General features: G+C 42.5%; 1 protein-coding gene across 3 annotated transcripts in view; it reads right to left on the reverse strand.

Annotated features, from left to right (window-relative positions):
* The window catches only part of GRHL2 (grainyhead like transcription factor 2), a 169360-nt gene that overhangs the window by 123427 nt on the left and 25144 nt on the right, over positions 1-20789 (reverse strand). For all 3 annotated transcript variants that reach the window (XM_069600433.1, XM_069600432.1, XM_069600431.1), the window contains exon 2: positions 2295-2490. In XM_069600433.1, the coding sequence (XP_069456534.1) occupies positions 2295-2462 (168 nt within the window). In that variant the 5' untranslated portion in view covers positions 2463-2490. The remainder of the gene's footprint in view (positions 1-2294; positions 2491-20789) is intronic.

Raw genomic sequence — 20789 nt, forward strand, 5'->3', positions numbered from 1 at the left:
CCTGCAGTGTAGGAGACCCAGCCGGGTTTGATCCCTGGGTCGGGAAGATTCCCTGGAGAAGGGAGCAGTAACCCAGTCTAGTATTCTTGCCTGGAAAATTCCATGGATAGCGGAGCCTGGCAGTACAGTCCATAAGGTTGCATAGAGTCGGACGCAGCTGAGAGGCTAACAAGCACAACTTGGCTTGACTTTATTTTCTCTCCCCACAGAGGGAGCCCTCCTTAGTGTTCTAATAGAGAAAATTAGAGGAAGCTGGAAAAGGAATGAGTAATTTTAGAGAACATTGGTCAAAGAGTAGGCTTGGGGGTGGTCGGGCAGTGCCAGGGTTGGTACTGGTATTGGTGTTGGTGGGAGATCCTTCTTCTAAGTCACTTCAGTCATGTCTGACTCTGTGCAACCCCATAGACGGCAGCCCACTAGGCTCCTCTGTCCCTGGGATTCTCCAGGCAAGAACACTGGAGTGGGTTGCATTTCCTTCTCCAATGCATGAAAGTGAAAAGTGAAAGTGAAGTTGCTCAGTCGTGCCTGACTCTTAGAGACCCATGGACTGCAGCCTACCAGGCTCCTCTGTCCATGGGATTTTCCAGGCAAGAGTACTGGAGTGGGTTGCCACTGATCCTTGGAAAGCATGAAAATTCTGGTTTAGGAGAGACACAGGAGGCAGCACAACTTGCAATGCTGGAGCCTGCTGGAAGGAAACAGGAACTGGGATGCAGGAAGGAAGCAGGAAACTGAGACTGACTTAACTAAAAGAAAAATTCCTCCTGTATGATTTTCTCCTGATGGAGGGAGAGGGCAAGAGGAGGATTTAGTTCTTATTCTAAAGAGTGGTGCCCAACCAGCAAAATAAACACAGCCATTTTCACCTTTGTGCCAATCCCAGCATAAGCCCAGGTGTTTACAATCAAATCAGGCAATAAATATCCTCAATCAGTAAATACTTGTTGACTTTTTACATTTCAATGGTTCTAAGGAAGCAGGTCATACCAGATATAGTCCTTTATAGTAGAGACAGACCAATGTTTGTCGTTTGATTTCCTGAAATACTCCTGTTTTGAAGGTACCTATGACAAGTATTTTTGTAATGCAAGTGAATTACATTCATTTTGTTTTAAGGATTTTTCAAAATAAATACTGAGTGCCCGGTGAAACAAAGGGAGACAGATTTTGGAATTGCTGCAAAAGTCTACCATAAGACCATTCATTGGTATATTTCTTACAAAAGTGAAAAATCTAGAAATCCTGATGTTTCTTATAAAATGGAATATCTAAAAGCAAACTAGGGAGTTCCCTGGCACTCCAGTGGTTAGGACTTGGGACTTGTACTGCTGCTTTCACTGATGGGACTGGGTTCAGTCCCTGGTCGGGGAACTAAGATCCTGCACATCACAGGGTTCAGCCAAAATATAAATAAATAAAAACATCAAGGTTCTCATTATTCCATTTATTTATTTCATTTTATTAATTTATTTATTTTTGGCTGCACCATGCATCATGAGGGATCTTAGTTTCTCAACCAGGGATGGAACCCACGCCCCCTGCAATGGAAGCACAGAGTCTTAACCACTGATTGCCAGGGAAGTCCCACATTAATTAATTTAAAAATACTAATAAAATAAAATAAGAAATAAAACCAGCTTCAATGCCCCAAAACAGCAATGACTAAATTACGATACAGCCACACAATGTAATGTTCTTTGTTCACCAAAAGTCATAAAGTAAAAATGGCAGCAAAGTACTGCAATATGATGTGAAGCAGGAATTAAATGTGAAAGTGAAAGTCGCTCAGTTGTGTCCGACTCTGCAACCCACGGACTTCTGCAAGCCAGAATACTGGAGTGGGTAGCCTTTCCCTTCTCCAGGGGATCTTCCCAGCCCAGGGATTGAACTCATGTCTCCTGCATTGCAGGCCTTTTCTTTACCAGTTGAGCCACAAGGGCAGCCCAAGAACACTGGAGTGGGTAGCCTATCCCTTCTCCAGTGGATCTTCCCCACCCAGGAATCAAACACAGGTCTCTGGCCTTGCAGGCATTAAATGTAGATACTATGTATGCTTGTAAACAGAGGGCACGGAGTCAGTATCCGAAAAGGAAAACTCCCTCTGAGCAGGGCTGAAGTTGGGCTTCATAGATGGGAAAGCAGGGGAGCAATGAGACAAGGAAGAGGCTGAGTTCCACGGTGAGTGTGGAGATACCCTTGGTTCTCTGGCCTGGAACGAAGTTTGTCCTCTCTGCCCACAGAGAGGGGCGGTCCTAGGGGCCGAGGGTGGAGGGAGGCGGGGCTCCGCGGTCTACCTTGTAGTAGTCGTACAGCAGGCCAAGCGCGGCCGCGCTGTCCTCATCTCCGTTGATGCTCATCATTGCCTTGGTGGCCGCCGTCAGGGGGTTCTCCAAATACGACTTCCAGGCTTCATCCTCACTGGTGTAGGCTCTTCGGGTATTAAATGGAGGCTCACTGGGCATGGGCACTAAGGCCACCAGTCGTTTATTACTGCGAAAGCAAGAGAAATGCGAGATTCCTGATCAGAGAAGTGTTCTTTTTTCCCACTAAATATACACGTGGAATACAAATGCGCACGTGATTTGGTTCACTTGTGCTTCCCCAGAATGGAAGAGAAGGAAGATTGAGACCAAGGTAATGGCCACGTCACACTGATAAAGCCACTGATTTATTTCTTTACTGTCCAGGAGAGGTAATAATGGCCTTTAAAAGGTAGTGTAGAAGTAGTGTAAGTTGACTCCTTTCACACTCGGCTTTTCATAACCAATCAGGTCAGGAGCCAACTCATTTTGATTATCCTTCATTCATATATATTAGAATGAAACCCTGGGAGGGAACACGTTTCATTTAATGCTGTAAGTTCTAGTGCATAAATATGTGCAACACATTATAAGTAATTGGCATGTCAATGGCGGTTAAAAAATAATTTCATCTAGTGTAATTCACACTGTATCTGCTAGCAAATTGGTCTATAGACCAATCCAAGTCCTTTAATTTAAAAGGCAATAGAAGCTACAGAAACAAGGCACAAGACGTCCTGCAGATATGATGCATCATACGGGTGGCAAGCAACAGGAAAGAGATGAACTCTGTACATGAGTCCTGTGTTCCATGGGATCCTACCATATTTAAAGGACATCGAAGCTACAGATCATAAAAGGTCATCACAGAGAGTAAGGAGGGCACCTGGAGAATCTTCAGCAGACAAGAGGGGTTAGAGTTGTTTGTCAGTCCTAACCAAGCCACTCAGGTAAAGCAGCAAGTGACCATCAAAGCAATTTTTTAAGGAGGATTCAATACTAACTCAAGTACCTGGTGGCTCAGATGGTAAAAAATCCGCCTGCAATGCAGGTGACTCACCCGGGTTTGATCCCTAGGTCGAGAAGATCCCCTGAAGAAGGGAATGGCTACCCCCTCCAGTATTCTTGCCTGGATAATTCCACGGATAGAGGAACCTGGTGGGCTATAGTCCACGGGGTTGCAAAGAGTTGGACACGACTGAATGACTTTCACTTTCACCCTTAAACCACCACAGTCCTCAGCAGCACACGCCAGCCTTGTTCATTGAAATGAAATCAGAAAGTAATAATGAGACGTTGTATTTCAGTAACACCTGGGTCTACTCAGGGTAACGTGACATAGACAAGTGGCAGGACTGCGAAGGCAGCATGTATGCCAATCAGTGGAAATGCATCCAGCAAGAGCCTTCCGACGGTCATTCAGTAAAGACAAACCTTTTTGCTGATATTCCTGCAGGGCCCTCTAATGGTAGATGGTCTTCCAGCTCACTTTGTGGTGGAAGATTGGTGTGAACTCACAACAAAGGCTGTGTTGAGGATGCTTTGTGTGGAGGCATGGTGTCATGCATCGACGGAGGGTCAGAAAATAACACTGACATTGGTGACATATATTGGGGGGAGGGGGGCGGGAAATCCACATTGAGCAGAGTGGAACTTTAGATGGTCTCCAAATTTTAGATGGTTTGAACTCTTTGTGCCAGTGGCTTGGTGGAACTGATTGGGAGGAAAGAGAAAATAATGACCCAACTGTACATGAACTGAATTAAAAGGGTAAAAACCAAGTTTCTGGAAGTAAACGGGAAAACCCTGGTGGAAGGCCTTTCTACCCAATCAGCTGAGTGGTGACGTGGAGCAGCACAGGCCCTGGAAGTGAGTCTCTGTTCACTGTTTACTGAAGAGGAATGCTGCCTGAGGTTCGGTTTCTTCATGCCTTACATAAAGTCAGCACTATTTTTAGTTTCTTAAGGAACCTCCAGACTGTTCTTTCCTTAGTGAAGTGAGTGAAAGTTGCTCAGTTGTGTCCAACTGTTTGTGACCCCCTTGGACTGTATAATCCATGGAATTCTCCAGACCAGAATACTGGAGTGGGTAGCCTATCCCTTCTCCAGGGGATTTTCCCAAGCCAGGAATCGGACCAGGATCTCCTGCATGGCTGGTGGATTCTTTTACCAACTGAGCTCGGAGGGAAGCCCTTCTTCCTTAGTGGCTGCACCAATTTACATTCTCCCCAAGGGTGTAGGTGGCTTCCCTTCTCTCTCCACACCCTCTCCAGCATCTATTGCTTCTGGATTTTTTGATGACAGCCATCTGACTGATGTGAATGAATAACCAACAAGAACCAACTGTTTAGCACAGGGAACTCTGCTTAATATCATGGAACAACCTAACTGGGCAAAGAATCTGAAAAAAGGAGACATGTATCTGTATAAGTGAATCACTCTGTGGTCCGACTGACACTAACACAACATTGTTAATCAACTCCACTCCAATATAAAACAGAAAGTTAAAACACCAAGCACAGCAATGCCTACCCTACTAACCTCACAGTATGACTGTGAGAACTCAATAAGATAATGGATAAAACAACTGTAAACTGAACAACAAGTATTACTCTCACGGCACAGTTCTATATTCCTATAAAGTTTGAGGGCATAGCAACTTTTGGTTATAACATAGAAGTGCTCAAGGTAGAAATGCTTAATTAAGGGAGTCTGAAGTTGTTTACTTAGCTATTTTCCATAAGAACCCAACAGACACCAAATATCATGCTATATGGGGAGGGTGTGATGGCAAAGGACATGGGCACTGCCCTGCAGCCCACGTAGCCTCCAGGGAGGGAAAGCAAGCACCAGTGTTACACGAGTGATGAGCGTGAGAAATGAACAGGGTCATGAGTGAGGGTTTATGACAGAGGGGACTAACCTAGCCAGAGGACCCAGGAGGAAGCAAAGCTTCCACAAAGACCTGAAGGAAAGGCAGGAGAGTGCTGGTCAGGGGTGAAATGGGCAGATGTGAGAAAAAAAAAATTTAAGTGACGAGTGTATTGGTAATGCAAACTAATGGGATTATCCGACAAAAGGAGCACATTTGTATTCATTTTGGAGAGTCCAGGAAATTTACATTTTTTATATACAATGGCGTATTTGTCATAAAAAAGAAGGAAATAGTGCCATTTGCAGCAACACGGATGGACCTAGAGACGATCATACTAAGTGAGAAAGTCAGAGAAAGACAGATACTATACGATACCCCTTATGTGTGGAGTCTCAAATATGACACAAATGGAGTTATCTACAAAAGCAGAAACACACTCACAGACTCAGAGAACAGACTTGTGATTGCTAGTGGCAGGCGAGGTGGGGGAGGGATGGGGTGGGAGTCTGGGGTTAGCAATGCAAACTAGTAGATAGAGAACGGCTAAACACCAAAGCCCTACTGGATAGCACAGGGCCCTATATTCAATATCTTGTGATAAACCATAATGGGAAAGGATATATAAAAAGAATGTGTACGTATATGTATAACTGAATCTCTTCGCTGCACAGTAGAAATTAATACGACATCATAAATCAACTACTCCTCAATGTAAAAAAAAAAAGAAATTTACACATTTTGATTTAATGATAAAACAGCATTTCCATGTTGTGGACATTACTAATCACAGAGGAGTTGGATTTAGAGACAGAATTTTGGCGGACTCCTAAGAGTCTGTAAGCGGGAGAAATGAAGTCTCTGGGAGGACCAAGAAGGAAGGCTGTGCTGGCGGGCCATGGGGCAGTGCCATTACCACCCCCCCCCCCCCCAGCCCAGTCGCTTAGAAGAAGCCACTCTGCAGCCTTCAGTTAGAGGGCAAAACAGAGGAATCTGAATCCTATTTGCTGCCCAGGAGTGCCCACACATCGTGTATACTTCCTAAAACCACCCAGCAGGAAGGAAGAGCTTTATGTTACTTGTAGTGACCTCACCACTGAAAAAGATGGGGATTTGACTCTCCTTACTTAAGAAAAGCTGGGAGGCGGGGTGGGGGTAGGGTGGGGGTGGAGTGTTAATTACAACACTGGCTAATTTCCAAAATTTAGCAGGAAGCCCCAGGGTGAAGGATAAGAGCCAACTCTTGATTTACACTAAGTAGCGTCCTCATTCACTGGAGAGATTTTGCTCCTTGAGTCTTCCTTTTTCTCCATCCTGCTGAGTCCCCTGGATTGCTGATTTCATATGTTCCCAGCACAAACGTTCACTCATAAATCTAGATTTATCAGCTTTTCTATGAAGAACTGTTTGATGAATCTTTACATGATCAATAGAAAAAAATATTCTGGGATAGTACAACCTTGCTAGCTGTTTCTGTTCACATTTTTTGATGGCTAAAGGAGTTTTATGCTCTTCCCTTTAACTGCATAATGACTTTGGTTTTTTTTCCCTTAGATTATAATCTCTCCAGTACAGAGCACTGTTGAATAAAGCTTGGTTTAATAAAAACAGAACAATCTCTCTGGTACACTGAGCAAAAATGTAGACCTGTAAAGAAAGGAAAGTTTTCACAGAACAGCTTTTACCAAAGTTTGCAACACTCTCTGAAGGTGAGTTTCATCATTGCTTTTTTGGAATGGAAGTTCTAATCATGCACCGGTCAGCTTTTTAAATATCCTTTCAGTAGCTTTAGGTGTGCAATTTTCTGAGTTGCCTTGAACACAGACTACATCAACTATAAACCTGATCCCTGTTCTTCCTTGGAGGAAAGTTTACATTAGCACCTGAGTATTCCCAGCAAGGCTAAAGGCCTTGTTAGATCATAGATTTTTTTTTTTTTTTGTCTTTCATTTGTTTCTTTAATCCACTACTTCATTTTGTTGATGCTGGGAGAAAAACTAACAGATGAGTGAGTCATCAGCTGAAGTAGTGAAAGAGGTGGAGCATTCATGAGACTGAGATCATAACCAACAGGTCAAGAAAAACTCCAGATCACTCCACCACAACCTACCAGGCCCTGGGGCATTAGGAAGAGGAACAGAGGGAATGCTTTGCTGGGGAGAAGCACACAGAACTTAACACATAGTGCCTTCACCTCCTAAAAATATGTGCAGTAATAGTCAACAAATTCAGACATAAATTCATTTCACTTGGGAGCACAAAAAACCAGGACAGTGAAGTTTTCACGTCAAATTATCAGTTTCAATTCATTTCTTACCATTCTTTAAAAAAAAACAATTCCTAGAAGAGCTGTAGTCTTTCTTTGTGGGCAGGGTTGTTTGGGAGCTTTTTGCCTTAATCTAGGGGGAGAATGGTTAAACTTCAGTTTTCATCTCAGCTCTGTCAATTTGTGAATTTGGATGAGGTACTTTACTTCTTCAAGCTTCTGTTTCTTCCTCTGTATCATATCAGACTTACAGTGTTGTTCTAAAGGTAAACTCAGATATTCACATACAATGAGCCTGGTACATTACAGATCTTCAATAAATAATAGTTAGAAGTATTCTCTTTAGAACGGATTCTATTAATGACCTCCACTCAAAATCCAACAGACGGCTCTCCGTTCTTAATCTCCTTGGATTTTCTTGGCCATTTCTCACTTCTGTAAAATCTTGCCTGGCCTGGCTTCTAAGATACTGTACCAAGGCAGTTCTCCTCTGCAGCCAAACATTCTTTTCCAATTGCTACTCTGCGGGCATGAGAAGTCGCTTCAGTCATGTCTGACTCTTTGCAACCCTATGGACTGTAGCCCACCAGGCTCCTCTGTCCATGGGATTCTCCAGGCAGGTATACTGGAGTGGGCTGCCATACACTTCTCCAGGGGATCTTCCCAATTCAGGGATCAAACCCCCATCTCCTACATCTCCTGCATTGGCAAGCGGTTCTTTACCACGAGCGCCACCTGCAAAGCCTACAGTCTACTCTCCTCTTCCTGTTCCCTAACTCTCATCATTCCTGGGCCCTTGGTTCTTTTCTCTCCCTTGTTGATCCACACGGCTTTCGTTCATCCTCCACTTTCACGTCTAACAGACATGTATCACCTAAGAGCCGGTTCTGCCTTCTCTCTTAGATGCCCGTTGTCAACTTAAACTCAGTCCAGAACTAAGGTAACCATCATTTCTCAGTTGAGCACAACTCATCATCACCTGTCCCTAGTTATCCAGAGCCAAATCTTATGTACTGGTTTAAAATATAGACTCTGTGGGCAGGGAGGTGGGAGGGGACAACTGAGATGCACTCTCAAATGAAACAGAATAATAATATCCACTCTCTAGGTTTTTCTCAGAATTAAAATTGACACAGTATAAAAGTAGCATGTGTGTTAGCTATTATACTTTCTATGGAGTCAGTCACCATATCCATGATCACAGTTTTAGTCTTATCTCTTCACGCCTCCAAGTGGTCTCGTTATCCTTCAGCTCTCCCCCTGTTCAATCTCTACTGAAGCCCTATGGAATCACCTTCATAGTTAATTACTTTCAAGAGTGTTCTATGTTTCTTCACCACCTGTAATATCGAGTCCAAAATCCTTCATCTGATACTTAGGATTCTCCATTATCAGGCCCCTACCTACCTCTCAAAATTTATTCCTACTTGCTTAGCATAAGGAGTTGAACCATTTAGCTGAAATTCCGCAAAGAAGCCCCATTTCTGTATCCATGCTTTTGCTCAGACTGTTCCCCTGCCTGAAATTGCCTTCCTGCTTCTCTCCATCTAAACTCTACTCTTAGCAAAGTCCAGCTCCAACATCCCATCTTGCAGAAAATACTCCCTGATTGTTCCTATTTGAGTTTTTAAGGGTTTTCCTATACTACAAACTCCTACAGTATGTATACTATTTACTATATGTGCTGTGCTGTGCTAAGTCTCTCAGTCATGTCCAACTCTTTGTGACCCCATGGACTGTAACCCACCAGGCTCCTCTGTCCATGGGGATTCTCTAGGCAAGAATACTGGAGTGGGTAGCCATGCCCTCCTCCAGGGATCTTCCCAACCCAGAGATCAAACCCAGGTCCCGCACTGCAGGCAGATTCTTTACCATCTGAACCACCAGGGAAGCTCAAGAATACTGGAGTGGGTAGCCTATCCCTTCTCCAGGGGATTTTCCTGACCCAGGAATTGAACCAGGATCTCCTGCATTGCAGGCAGATTCTTTACCAGCTGAGCTACCAGGGAAGCCCATTTACTACATATTCTACCATTTAATTTTTACTATGCAAAGAATACCAGTTATGGAGAGAACACTGTTATTCAGCTGTTAGAGCCACCAACTACTCCAAGAAAGTAGCATTTGTTAATCAAAAAGCCAGGAGTTCCCGTACATAGTCCAGTCTATCCTATACCACATCCCCGACCTGCCTTGGATTCCCAGCCTGCCCGACTTCACTCAAAGATCTGCGAATCCCTCTTCTCCAACTTTGCACTGGCTTTCTTTCGAAAGCACTAGTCCCCACTCTATCACACATACACACACACACACACACACACACACCCCTCCCTGAGTCAAGGAGAACACCTAGACACCTGGACTGGCCCTAGGCACTTATCTCTTAAAAGGCAGCTAATGTAGAGTCATCCGTGAACCTTTATTTTCTTCCATCCACTTCATTTAAAAATCCTATAGATATTACCTTCAAAATATACCTAGACTGTGACCGCTTCTCACTACCCCACTGCAAGTATGCTGCTGCAAGCCGCCATCATCTTCTAGGTGGATTACCGCAATCGTCTCTGAGGTCGGCAACCTCCACTATGGGCTCCCAACAGTCCTTGCCTCCTAGAACTCACAGCCTTGTGGAGTGCCCATCCACGCTGTACCAGACTTTGATATGATCAATAGCAGATGGCAAGAGTGACAGTATGGCACTCCTAGGATTAGATAATGAAAGTCTTCCATTTTGGTAAGTCTCTCTCTTTCTCTCTCTTCCTCCTCGCTTATTCTGGGGAAACCAAACTGCCGTATTATGGTGAGGAACTGAAGCCTTGACTAACAATTAGTGAGAAACTGAAGACCACCACCAACCCATGAGGGAGCTTAGAACACCCTGCAGTCAAAGTCAAGTGCGAAATCAGTTATAGCCCCAGATGACAGCCTGAGTGCAGCCTTACAGAGACCCTGAGCCACAGCCATCTCCAGCTAAGCTCCTCTTAGACTGCTGACCATCAGAAACTGTAAGATAATGTTAGCTGCTAAGTTTTTAGATATTATGTTACCCAGCAACAGAGAGCTAATACTGTTTCTGAATAAAGCTCCCAGCTTTCACCATTGTCCCCCCCTTCCCTCCAGTCTATTCTCAACAAAGCAGCATCTAGAGAAATCCCATTAAGACATAAATCAGATCAGGCTACTCCAATCCTTAGTCCTATATTATCCCCATTTTCCTTAGAGGTCAAGGTCCTTCCCGCAGCCTTCCAGGTCCTACAGAACCTCTCCTCCGTTACTTCCCCCAGCTTTCCTCCTGGTGCTCTCTCCCCTTGTCATCCTCCGCCCTCATTCTGATCCTCTTCCTGGGTCTCCATGTCTCTACCTTTGGATCTTGGCGCCAGCTGTTTTTTCATCTTTCTGGAATGCTCTTTCCCCCAGTATCCCCGCATAACTCTCTCGCTGCCTCTAAACTTCTCCCCAGATCTCACCACAGTGAGACTTAATCCTGGCTACCTTTATTAATGCAGTGACCTGCCTCCACCCACCCTCGTTGTTGTTCAATCACTAAGTCACGTCCAACTCTGTGACCCCAAAGACTGCAGCACATCAGCCTTCCCTGTCCTTCACCATCTCCTGGAGTTTGCTCAAATTCATGTCCACTGAGTCGTGATACCACCTGCCCTAAAAATCTCAATTCCTCCAAACTTTTCATCTCCCTTATACAGCTTCTATTCTTTTTTAAAAAGTATTTATCTATTTGACTGTGCTGGGTCTTAGTTGCAGCATGTAGGATCCCCAGGGGTGGCATGTGGGATTTAGCTCCCCAACCAAGAATCAAACCATCACCCCCTTTCCAGCATTGGGAGTGCAGAGTCTGAGCCACTGGACTACCAGGGAAATCCTTTCTCCTTTCTTCCCTGGTAGTCACCATCTGCTCATACAATGTCGCCTACTTACTATGTTCTGTGTTCATGGTCTATCTACCCCCATGAGAAAGTAAGCTCCATGGGATGGAGATTCTTTTTTTTTTCCCCCTCATGGATGTATCACAAGCATTGAACGATGCCTGCCACTCAATTAAATTTGTTGAATGAGTGAATAAAAGTTCAGCTGAAGAATTGAAGTGTAAGTTGGAGTTTAAAGTACTACGAAGATCACAACATTGTAAATAAACTATACCCCAATAAAAATTAATTTTTTTTAAGGTTAAAAAGTAAAGAGTCAAGTACTATGAAGGGATTGGGGAGCTATTTTTTCCATTTTGATAAAATCAGTTTATAGTATATTTGTAAATTGGTTGTGAACTGTAAAGGGCTACACAAATGCAAGATGCCTTAATTGTAAGAAGCAGAATTGTAAAATTAATTTAACAAGTATTGATCCTAAAGTGTCCTTCTCTCAACTCTTAATTTTCACCTTCACATTAAACAAAATGAGGATTCATTCTTCTGTTCTCCTGCAATAAGAGTCGTGAGTGCAGGCTAAGTCGCTTCAGTTGTGTGCAACTCTGCAACGCTATGGACTGAAGCTTACCAGGCTCCTCTGTCCAGGGGATTCTCCAGGCAAGAATAGAGAGGGCTGTCGTGCCCTCCTCCAGGGGATCTTCCCAACCCAGGGATTGAACCCGCATGTCTTAGGTCTCCTGCATTCGCAGACAGGTTCTTTACCACGAGTGCCCCTGGGAAGCCCCAAAATATGAGCTACACACTAGGAAATCAAGCAGACTTATTTGGAGACCAGAGGCAAAACTAGAGGACTGAGCTCTACCCAGCAAAGGTCTGCGATTGCATGACTCCTCCTCCCACCTGTTGTCTATCATTCCCAGTACTGACTTGCTGCTGCTGCTAAGTCGCTTCAGTCATGTCCGACTCTGTGCGACCCCATAGACAGCAGCCCACCAGGCTCCCCTGTCCCTGGGATCCTCCAGGCAAGAACACTGGAGTGGGTTGCCATTTCCTTCTCCAGTGCATGAAAGTGAAAAGTGAAAGTGAAGTAGCTCAGTTGTGTCCGACTCCTAGTGACCCCATGGACTGCAGCCTACCAGGCTCCTCTGTCCATGGGATTTGCCAGGCAAGAGTACTGGAGTGGGGTGCCATTGCCTTTTCCGAGTTGGAGACAAAAGAATTTTTTCACCTCTCTTTAAGAAGTGAGGTTTTGGGACTTCCCAGTTGGTCTAGTGATTAAGACTCTGTTCCCACTGTGTGTGTTGGGGTGGGGGCGGGGGTGCGGAGGGCAGACAGGTTCCATCCCTGGGAAGATCCTGCATGTCTTGCAACACAGCCAAAAGGAAGAAAAAGTGAAGTTTTACCTAGAGATTATCCTATTAAGTGGAGTAAGTCAGATAGACAAAGACAAATACCATATGATGTCACTTACATATGGAATCTAAAAAAATGACACAATGAACTTACTTACAAAACAGAAATAAACCCGCAGACATAGAAAACAAACTTACGGTAACCAGCAGAGAAACGTGGGGAAGAGGAATAAATTAGAAGTATGGGATTAAAAGATACACACTACTAAATATATAAAATAGATAAACAAACCTACTGCATGGCACAGTAATAACCTATAACAAAACAGAATCTGAAAAAGAATATATATGTGTGTGTGTATATATTATGGAGAAGGCAACGGCACCCCACTCCAGTACTCTTGCCTGGAAAATCCCATGGATGGAGGAGCCTGGTGGGCCACAGTCCATGGGGTCTCGAAGTCGGACACGACTGAGCGACTTCACTTTCACTTTTCACTTTCATGCACTGGAGAAGGAAACGGCAACCCACTCCAGTGTTCTTGCCTGGAGAATCCCAGGGACGGGGGAGCCTGGTGGGCTGCTGTCTATGGGATCGCACAGAGTTGGACACAACTGAAGCGACTTAGCAGCAGCAGCAGCAACATGTATATTATACACACAAACACACGCATATATATAACTGAAACACTTTGCTTTGAAATAGTGTAAATCAACCATACTTCAATTAAAAAAAGAAGTGACGTTTTAAAATGATTCTCAGGATTTCACGCTATGTTCTCTGTCTCAATATCCCCCTCCTTCTCTCTGACTATCTGTCTGTCTGTCTCTATCACACACATACAACCTTTATCTTGAGATTATATGAATTCTATTTTCTAAATAGAATGCCTCTTCTTATACTGAGTCTTCAGCACTTGGAATTTAATCTTCATCCACTTTAATTTCTTGCAGCTGATTTAACATAACTGCTTATTCACATATAATCAATCACTTTAGCTTCTCAGCCAAAAAGACAAAAAAAAAAAAAAGACTATATTCAGATCTTAAACTTAAGGGCAAGATTTAAGAACTGACAGTCACTCTTTCTTTGGAAATCCTGGCATTTTCTCCAGTAACAGAATATGAGTTTCAAATGGAAACTAATGAACCAACCATCCTGACCAGGGGTAATGTCACAATTTAAATGCCAATGATGTTAGTCATTTCACTAGTAGCTACTTTCAATAAATCCCTCCTTTTGGTGCTTGCTAGAGGCAAATCACAAGAGATAACAGATACTTTCCATGTTGGAACAAGGGTTGAAATTGATTAGGAAGTTTCTGCACTGAGCATTTGTCCTTAATGACTCTAACTTTTTGCCCTTGACCAAATCCATATATAAGTCAAAGGAAATCAAACGAATCCAAAAGTCTGGGGTGACATCGATAGTCTTATGTTGAAGATGGTTTATATTGGACAAAGAGAGTTTTGATTAATTCAGTGAAAATATTATAATGTTCTCATATAAAATGCATATAAACCATATAAAATGCACAGTTCTTAAAAATAAGTGGATTTTAAAACAAAGCTTGTTTATTAAAATTAAGATAGTTCCACTTAAAATGTATTAGCTGCAGAATACACTGATGCGTTGACTGAAGGTCTCTCTCGCCCGGGGCCTAGGTTTGCTAGCGCCCATGGGCTACGGTCCGTGGGGTCACAGAGACTCAGACACGACTGAGCAGCGGAGTATACACACACACACACACACACACGCATCCTTCGTCCACCTACTAATTAATCAAGGACTTAGAGGATTAGGGATGTAATTAAGAAGCATCATCAAGCAGTAGAAACAAACAGGAGGAAAAAGATACCAAAATGGAAAGCGAAAGAAAGAGGACAAGAAAATAATTTTTTAAATGGAGAGAATTTGTATAGTTTACAATCTATGAAATAATTAAAAGTGGTTAAAATTGTGTGTATGTAAGTCAAAATCCAAAATATTAACAGGGATTATGGGTGAATTTTTCTTTTTCACTTTTCAAATAGTCTTTAATAAGTCACACATACTTACAATTCACTCCAGTGTTCTTGCCTGGAGAACCCCAGGGACGGGGGAGCCTGCCCGTCTATGGGGTCACACAGAGTCAGACACGACTGACGTGACTTAGCAGCAGCAGCAGCAGCACACACACTTATTGAGCCCCTACTATATGCCAGATAGTGCTCTAAGCCTCTGACATGAGTTAGTACATTTATTCTTTCCTGGGGCCATAAAGTCGGACAAGGTAACCAAGCCCTTTACACAGACAGGGACGTTGAACAAAGTGCTAAGTTACATGCCTAGGGTCACGTAGCAGTCAGCTTAGACCAGGATGGCATCCCAGAGCCTGAGCTCTTAAGCATTCTTCTTCCTTGTTTTCAATTCTTGACTACGCTCTACTTTCACAATCCAAAGAGTTACTTGAAAAGAAGGAACTAGAAAACAGACCAGATACAAGAGACCCATGTGACAGGGGATTTTCTTACGTGGAAGTAAATGAAACAACATCGAAATCCACAGTTCTAAAAATATTGCACAAAGTGGAAGTCTATAAGCTCCTTGAAGACAGAGGTTATGTGTCTGAATTATCTGTAGAATTTCAAGGTGCTGAAATTTTCTGTGGGATGCGTATTAGGCAGGTAACACAAATAAACTGCATATGGAGAGGGGAATCACTACTACACCTTATCCATCTTTAGTGTGACACAGTTAGAGGCCATCTGTTTTTAAATATCCTGTAGAAAATGTTAAGTAATTGACATAATAAAAACATACATTAAATTAATTAGGAAATATTAGAAACATTATATTTCAATAGTGACCAAAATTCAATTTTTAAACAAACAAAAAAAATCATCTTAAAGCCAAATCAGTTTCAGAAATTAAAAAGAGAATCAGTTCTTTAGAGACACTTGTCATGCTCAAATCTCCAGCAGGAAAAAAATAAAAAATAAATAAGAGCCTCTTAAAAGGCTGCAGGACAGATTTCTCTCTCATGAGCATTTCATGTGTTTACTTTTCCTTCAAAGGTTTCCCTGAACTGAGACCCGTAATAATGTGTAGTCAATGTGAAAACAGAAATTTTGTGCAGTTTTAGAAGACAGAAAGCAGAAGACTGGAATAGAGGAGAAACCAAAGTCGGGAGCGCTGCACCCCCACTTACTGCATAAGTGAGAACTGGTTTTCCCACTGAGCCTGGAAAACTCTAACTCAGAGTCTTCAGCATCTATAACCAAGCCAGTCATACCAACTAGCTACGTGTTCACTTCTTGAATACAGAAAGGACCAGTCTTTGGAAGGGTCCTAGAACCAGAGAGAAAAACAGCTTGGGAAAATGCCTAGAGTAATTTCAAATTACCAAATGAAACAAAGGGGGTTGTGGGAGGAGCACAGAGGGAAATTCAGCTTTAAAACAGCAAGAAATCCGCCACTGAGTCCTACCTTCAGTTTGCCCCCCTGCACTTCACCTGTACCTATGCAAAGGAAACCTCCAGATACCCTCTGCACCCTTGAGCACTCCTTACATTTAAGAGAACAGTCCACCCTAGGAATGAGCCCACCTGCCAAGTTTTGATGCAGTGTCCAAGTATCTACAATTATCTGAAAAGGCTTTGAAGATACATCTTTCTTTTCCAACTATCAGTGTGAAGCAGGATTTTCTTCACATATACTTGAACCAAAATAACATTTTGCAACACACTGAAAGAAGCAGATATGAGAATCTAGCTGTCATCTATGAAACCAGACATTAAAGAGAATTGCAAAAATATAAATCAATACCACTCTTCTAAGGGGCTTCCCTGGTGGCTCAGACGGTAAAGAATCTGCCTGCAATGAAGGAAACCTGGGTTTGACCCCTGGGTTGGGAAGACCCCCTGGAGGAGGGCATGGCAACCCTGGAGAGTCCCATGGACAGAGCAACTGAGCACAACACAGCACTTCTCACTAACTTACTCGTTTTGGAAATTTTAATTACTTTTCATTTTTTAAATGTTATGTTAATATGCAGTGGGTTTATAATCATTATTTTAACTGAATAATAAAATGTATTTTATATTTTTCATCTCTAATTTCTAGATTGGTAAATTGTAATATATATATGTGTGTGTATACGTATACACATATATATATATGGTGGCACTAGTGGTAAAGAAACTGCCTGCCAATACAGGAGACATAATGAGATGGCAGGTTCAATCCCTGGGTTGGGAAGATCCCCTGGAGGAGGGTATGCCAACCCACTCCAGTATCTCTGCCTGGACAATCTCATGGACAGAGGAGCCCAGCAGACTACAGTCCATATAAAACTCACACAAACACATGTTTTAGGGACTTCAACAATTTAAGAGCGTAAAGGGATTCTGAGAACAAACAGTTTGAAGATCACTCTACTAGAAAATCACTAGAGAAAAATAATGGAAAAAAAGAAATATTGATCAATGAAACAGAAGTAAGCAAAAATAAAAATGACAAAATAACCTGTGAAAAATAAGACCTCATAATTTCAGCACTGCAATAAGTGAAAATGAGTTAACTCTACTTTTAAGAGATTTTTTTCAAGCTGAATTTTAAAAAGACAGGAGTATTCTTTTTAAGCACCCATCATACATAAGACGATTGATCCTGTATCAAGCCATTAAGCAAGACCACCCATTTCAAAGAATTCTTATGAAACAGACTAAATTCTCTGACCACATTATAATTAAATTGTAAGCCAATAACAAAAAGATGAACGTTAAACATTGCATGTTTAGAAATTATAAGATACTCTTCCAAATACAGATTAAAAAAATGCAAGGAAAAATTTCAAATTAAAACTTAATAAAAAATACATCATACATGCTGTGCTATGCGATGTGCTTTTAGTCGCTCAGTCGTGTCCAACTCTTTGCAACTGCGTGGACTGTAGCCCGCCAGGCTCCTCTGTCCACGAGGATTCTCCAGGCAAGAATACCAGAGAGGTTTGCCACACCCTCCTTTGGGGGATCTTTCTAACCCAGGAATTGAACTGGAGTCTCCTGCATTGCAGGCAGATTCCATACCAGCTGAGCTACCAGGGGAGCCCGAATTCTTGCCAACTTAATCCCATGGTGGAGTCTTTAGCTTGGAGAGCCCAGACTAACACAGGTCTAATTTAGACAGAGATGGGGCTGCATAAGAGTGGATTATAGGGGAAGTGACACTTAAAGTGAGACTTGAAGGAGGAGGAATTAGTCAGGTGGAAAAGAAATGGAGAGGCGAAGCAGCGAATAACATGAGCAGCCAGTGCAAGGCCCCTGAGGCAGTGTGCAGCTTTGTCCAACTGAGGAACTAAATAAGGGTCAGTGTAGCTGGACCATAATGTTTTAAGAAGGAAGATAGCAGTGTCTGATGAAACTTAAGAGATAGGCAGAGGCCAGATTATGCAAAGATTTGTAATTCACTTTAAGGATTTTAAGTTTTATTCTAATGCATTGGAAAGGCAGGCAAGATCCTTAGCAACAGACCAACTTGGTTAAATGTGTGTTTTTAAAAAGGGCACTGTGGCTGCAGTGGATGGATTTGGGTGGGGGGAGCAGGGGGTGAATACTAGGAGATTAGGAAACAGGCTTAAAAAAATCATTTTCATAGTGTTTCCCTTGAGAGTACATAGCCCATTTCTTTATCTGAAGGCATTCAATATTCTATGCCTTACTCTTTATTCAGCTACAAGTTTTAACTTCTACTATCTTTATGCAAGTGGCTATTATGTCTTACTCAATTTGTAATTATACATAGCATGTGAGTTAGTCTATTTTTTCCGATATTAGCAGAAATATTCATTGATAAAAACCTTAGAATCCAACTTCAGTAGATAAGGAAATAAATCTCCAGTATATAAGGAAATAAATCAGATAGCCACAAAGGTTACACAATGAAGTAATGGAAAAGCCCATACAGAATCCACACTAAACGTAATGATTGAATAAGAAGTTCCTTCTGCAAAACAAAGCAGGGCATATGAATGGGCTCTGCTCTATAATAAACTTGACCTAAAACAAAATTGCTGGAAATAACCAAAACCAGTTAAGCTTTAATTTGCCTTATTAGAATTCAGATGGGCTTCTGAGAACTCTATCAGGAAAATAACAGTCGGTTACATACTTGTTTTTCCTCTTCTAGACAATAATCAAAAGCACTCAAAGTTATTCCTTTGGCCTTAGATCTGTGCTTGAAGTTAAAAATTAATCTTAAACTTGTACCTGCTATGTGAGTGTATATGAATGTAAGAATGTACATATACATAAATCTTTACATATACATCCTTAGGGCTGGGGTGGTAGAATGTGTGAGGTGGGTGACAGGGAGTAGGAGTGGAGAGAAGAGACAAGAAATGGAAAGAGGAAGGTACCCAAACACGTTGTGCATAATATGATCACACTCGTGCATTTATATAAATTATGAATTTACATACTTTATATATGTTGTGTGTGTGTGCAAAATTAGGTACATGTAAAGAAATTTTACAGGAAGAAGGAAGGACAAAAAGGAGACAGGGATGATGGGAGGGAAGAAGGAAAGAAGGGAATCGAAAGAATTTCTCTTCCAATAAACGATACTGGAGTAAGTAGTTAAGGTGTTGGGTTTCATTTGTGTGCTTACTTATTTAAATAAGATTCTTACCTGAAACTATTACAAGAAATCCCAAGCAACTCTTTACTTATGTTTAATATTCAACCACATATACAAATACAGCTTGAATAACGGTTTAGGAAAACCCTTTGAGAAAAATCAGTACCTCCCCCATCAGACTTCAGGAGAAACGGCAAGAACTTGGGATCTTTGTAGTCTGGGAGAAAAGACAGGAGACACAAAATGATCTCAACCATGTAGAGGTATCTGTCATTGGCTACGAGTGCATCATTCTGTACTGAAGGGACATTAATAGAAGGGTAATGTGTTGTCTTGGTGACTAGCAAGGAGGCACTGGCAGAAACATCCTAAAGAGGACCAGGAGCCTGCAGAAGGGTTCTCGTGACCAAACAGAGGAGGAAAGACAGAACCAAGTGAAGAGGAGATGCTGTGAGGGCATCACTTATAAAGCCGTACTTTTAGTTGTATAATAGGAAAAGTCACATGTAAGTATGCTGCTGCTACTGCTGCTAAGTTGCTTCAGTTGTGTCCGACTCTGTGTGACCCCATAGACGGCAGCCCACCAGGCTCCCCCGTCCCTGGGATTCTCCAGGCAAGAACACTGGAGTGGGTTGCCATTTCCTTCTCCAATGCATGAAAGTGAAAAGTGAAAGTGAAGTCACTCAGTCGTGTCCGACTCTTAGCGACCCCATGGACTGCGGCCCACCAGGCTCCTCCGTCCATGGGATTTTCCAGGCAAGAGTACTGGAGTGGGGTGCCATTGCCTTCTCCGACATGTAAGTATAATAAGTAATAATTAGGAGGAGGGCAATATGGAATGTGGGTGTCCCCACAATAGCATAAGATGTGCAGGACAGTTCAGAGTGGGCCATGCAGTAATCTGGACACAGCCCATCACAAGGGATGAGCCTGTGTTGTAAGTAAAGAAGACTATCTTGAGCCTGAAAGGTCTAGAACATTTAGGATTCTATAGCACGTCGACTCTCCTGCTGACCGTGTGATAAGGTCATAGATATTAAGGAACCCAAGTTGTTGCCTTGCCTCTTCTAACTGGTTTCACCACATGAAAACATGCAGCTCTATTTCCCAACCTCAGCCACACCAAGCAGACACTAACCGAACTTGTGCTTAAACCTGTTAGAAAGAGAGGTGGGATTGCAAGAGGCAGAAAATTTTCCAGGAATCAGTCATTTAAGTGCAATGCTTTGAAGCTTGTATCAGACTGCTGCAAATGTTCTTGGAACTCTGAAGAAGAAACAAGTATCGGTGTTGTACTTTTTTCTATTATTTGACTTTCTTTGACCTTTGTCTGCTTTGTCTCTGAGGAAAGTGAGCATTTTTAAAAATTACAGACTCCCCAACAAATGTTAGAATATTGCCCAATAAAAGTGTCCTGCAGAGCCCAATCTGACACAGTGAGCAGCCTGATTTTTTTGGCAGAGAAAGCCACTGAGTGACAGCATAACCCGTGGTCTC

This window comes from Ovis canadensis, chromosome 9 (assembly GCF_042477335.2).
Source record: "Ovis canadensis isolate MfBH-ARS-UI-01 breed Bighorn chromosome 9, ARS-UI_OviCan_v2, whole genome shotgun sequence".
Taxonomy (NCBI): Eukaryota; Metazoa; Chordata; class Mammalia; order Artiodactyla; family Bovidae; genus Ovis; species Ovis canadensis.